General features: G+C 62.9%; 1 protein-coding gene across 1 annotated transcript in view; it reads right to left on the reverse strand.

Annotated features, from left to right (window-relative positions):
- The window catches only part of MSL2 (male-specific lethal 2 homolog (Drosophila)), a 16756-nt gene extending 16554 nt beyond the window's left edge, over positions 1-202 (reverse strand). Inside the window, exon 1 of the mRNA XM_009993499.1 lies at positions 61-202. Within this exon, the coding sequence (XP_009991801.1) occupies positions 61-202 (142 nt within the window). The remainder of the gene's footprint in view (positions 1-60) is intronic.
- Positions 203-237: the final 35 nt, after the last annotated feature.

Here is a 237-nt window from a genome sequence, read left to right on the forward strand (position 1 = left end):
GCCGAGTCCCGGGAGGTGGGGGGGGGCTCATTGTGCAGGGAACAAAAGAAAGATCCTCACCGCAAACGCAGCAGGAGAGGGACTGCCTGAAGTAGGGCAGGAGCTTGTTAATCTCGGTAAAGGACTGGGGATCCCCAGGGTCGTAGTTGAGCACCAGGCGGCTCGCGGAAACGTAGAGAGCAGTGGCATTCACCGGGTTCATCGCAGCCGCTCGCACGCCGCCGGCTCCGGAGCGAG

Source organism: Chaetura pelagica, unplaced genomic scaffold, assembly GCF_000747805.2.
Source record: "Chaetura pelagica isolate M959 unplaced genomic scaffold, ChaPel_1.0 scaffold192, whole genome shotgun sequence".
Classification (NCBI taxonomy): Eukaryota; Metazoa; Chordata; class Aves; order Apodiformes; family Apodidae; genus Chaetura; species Chaetura pelagica.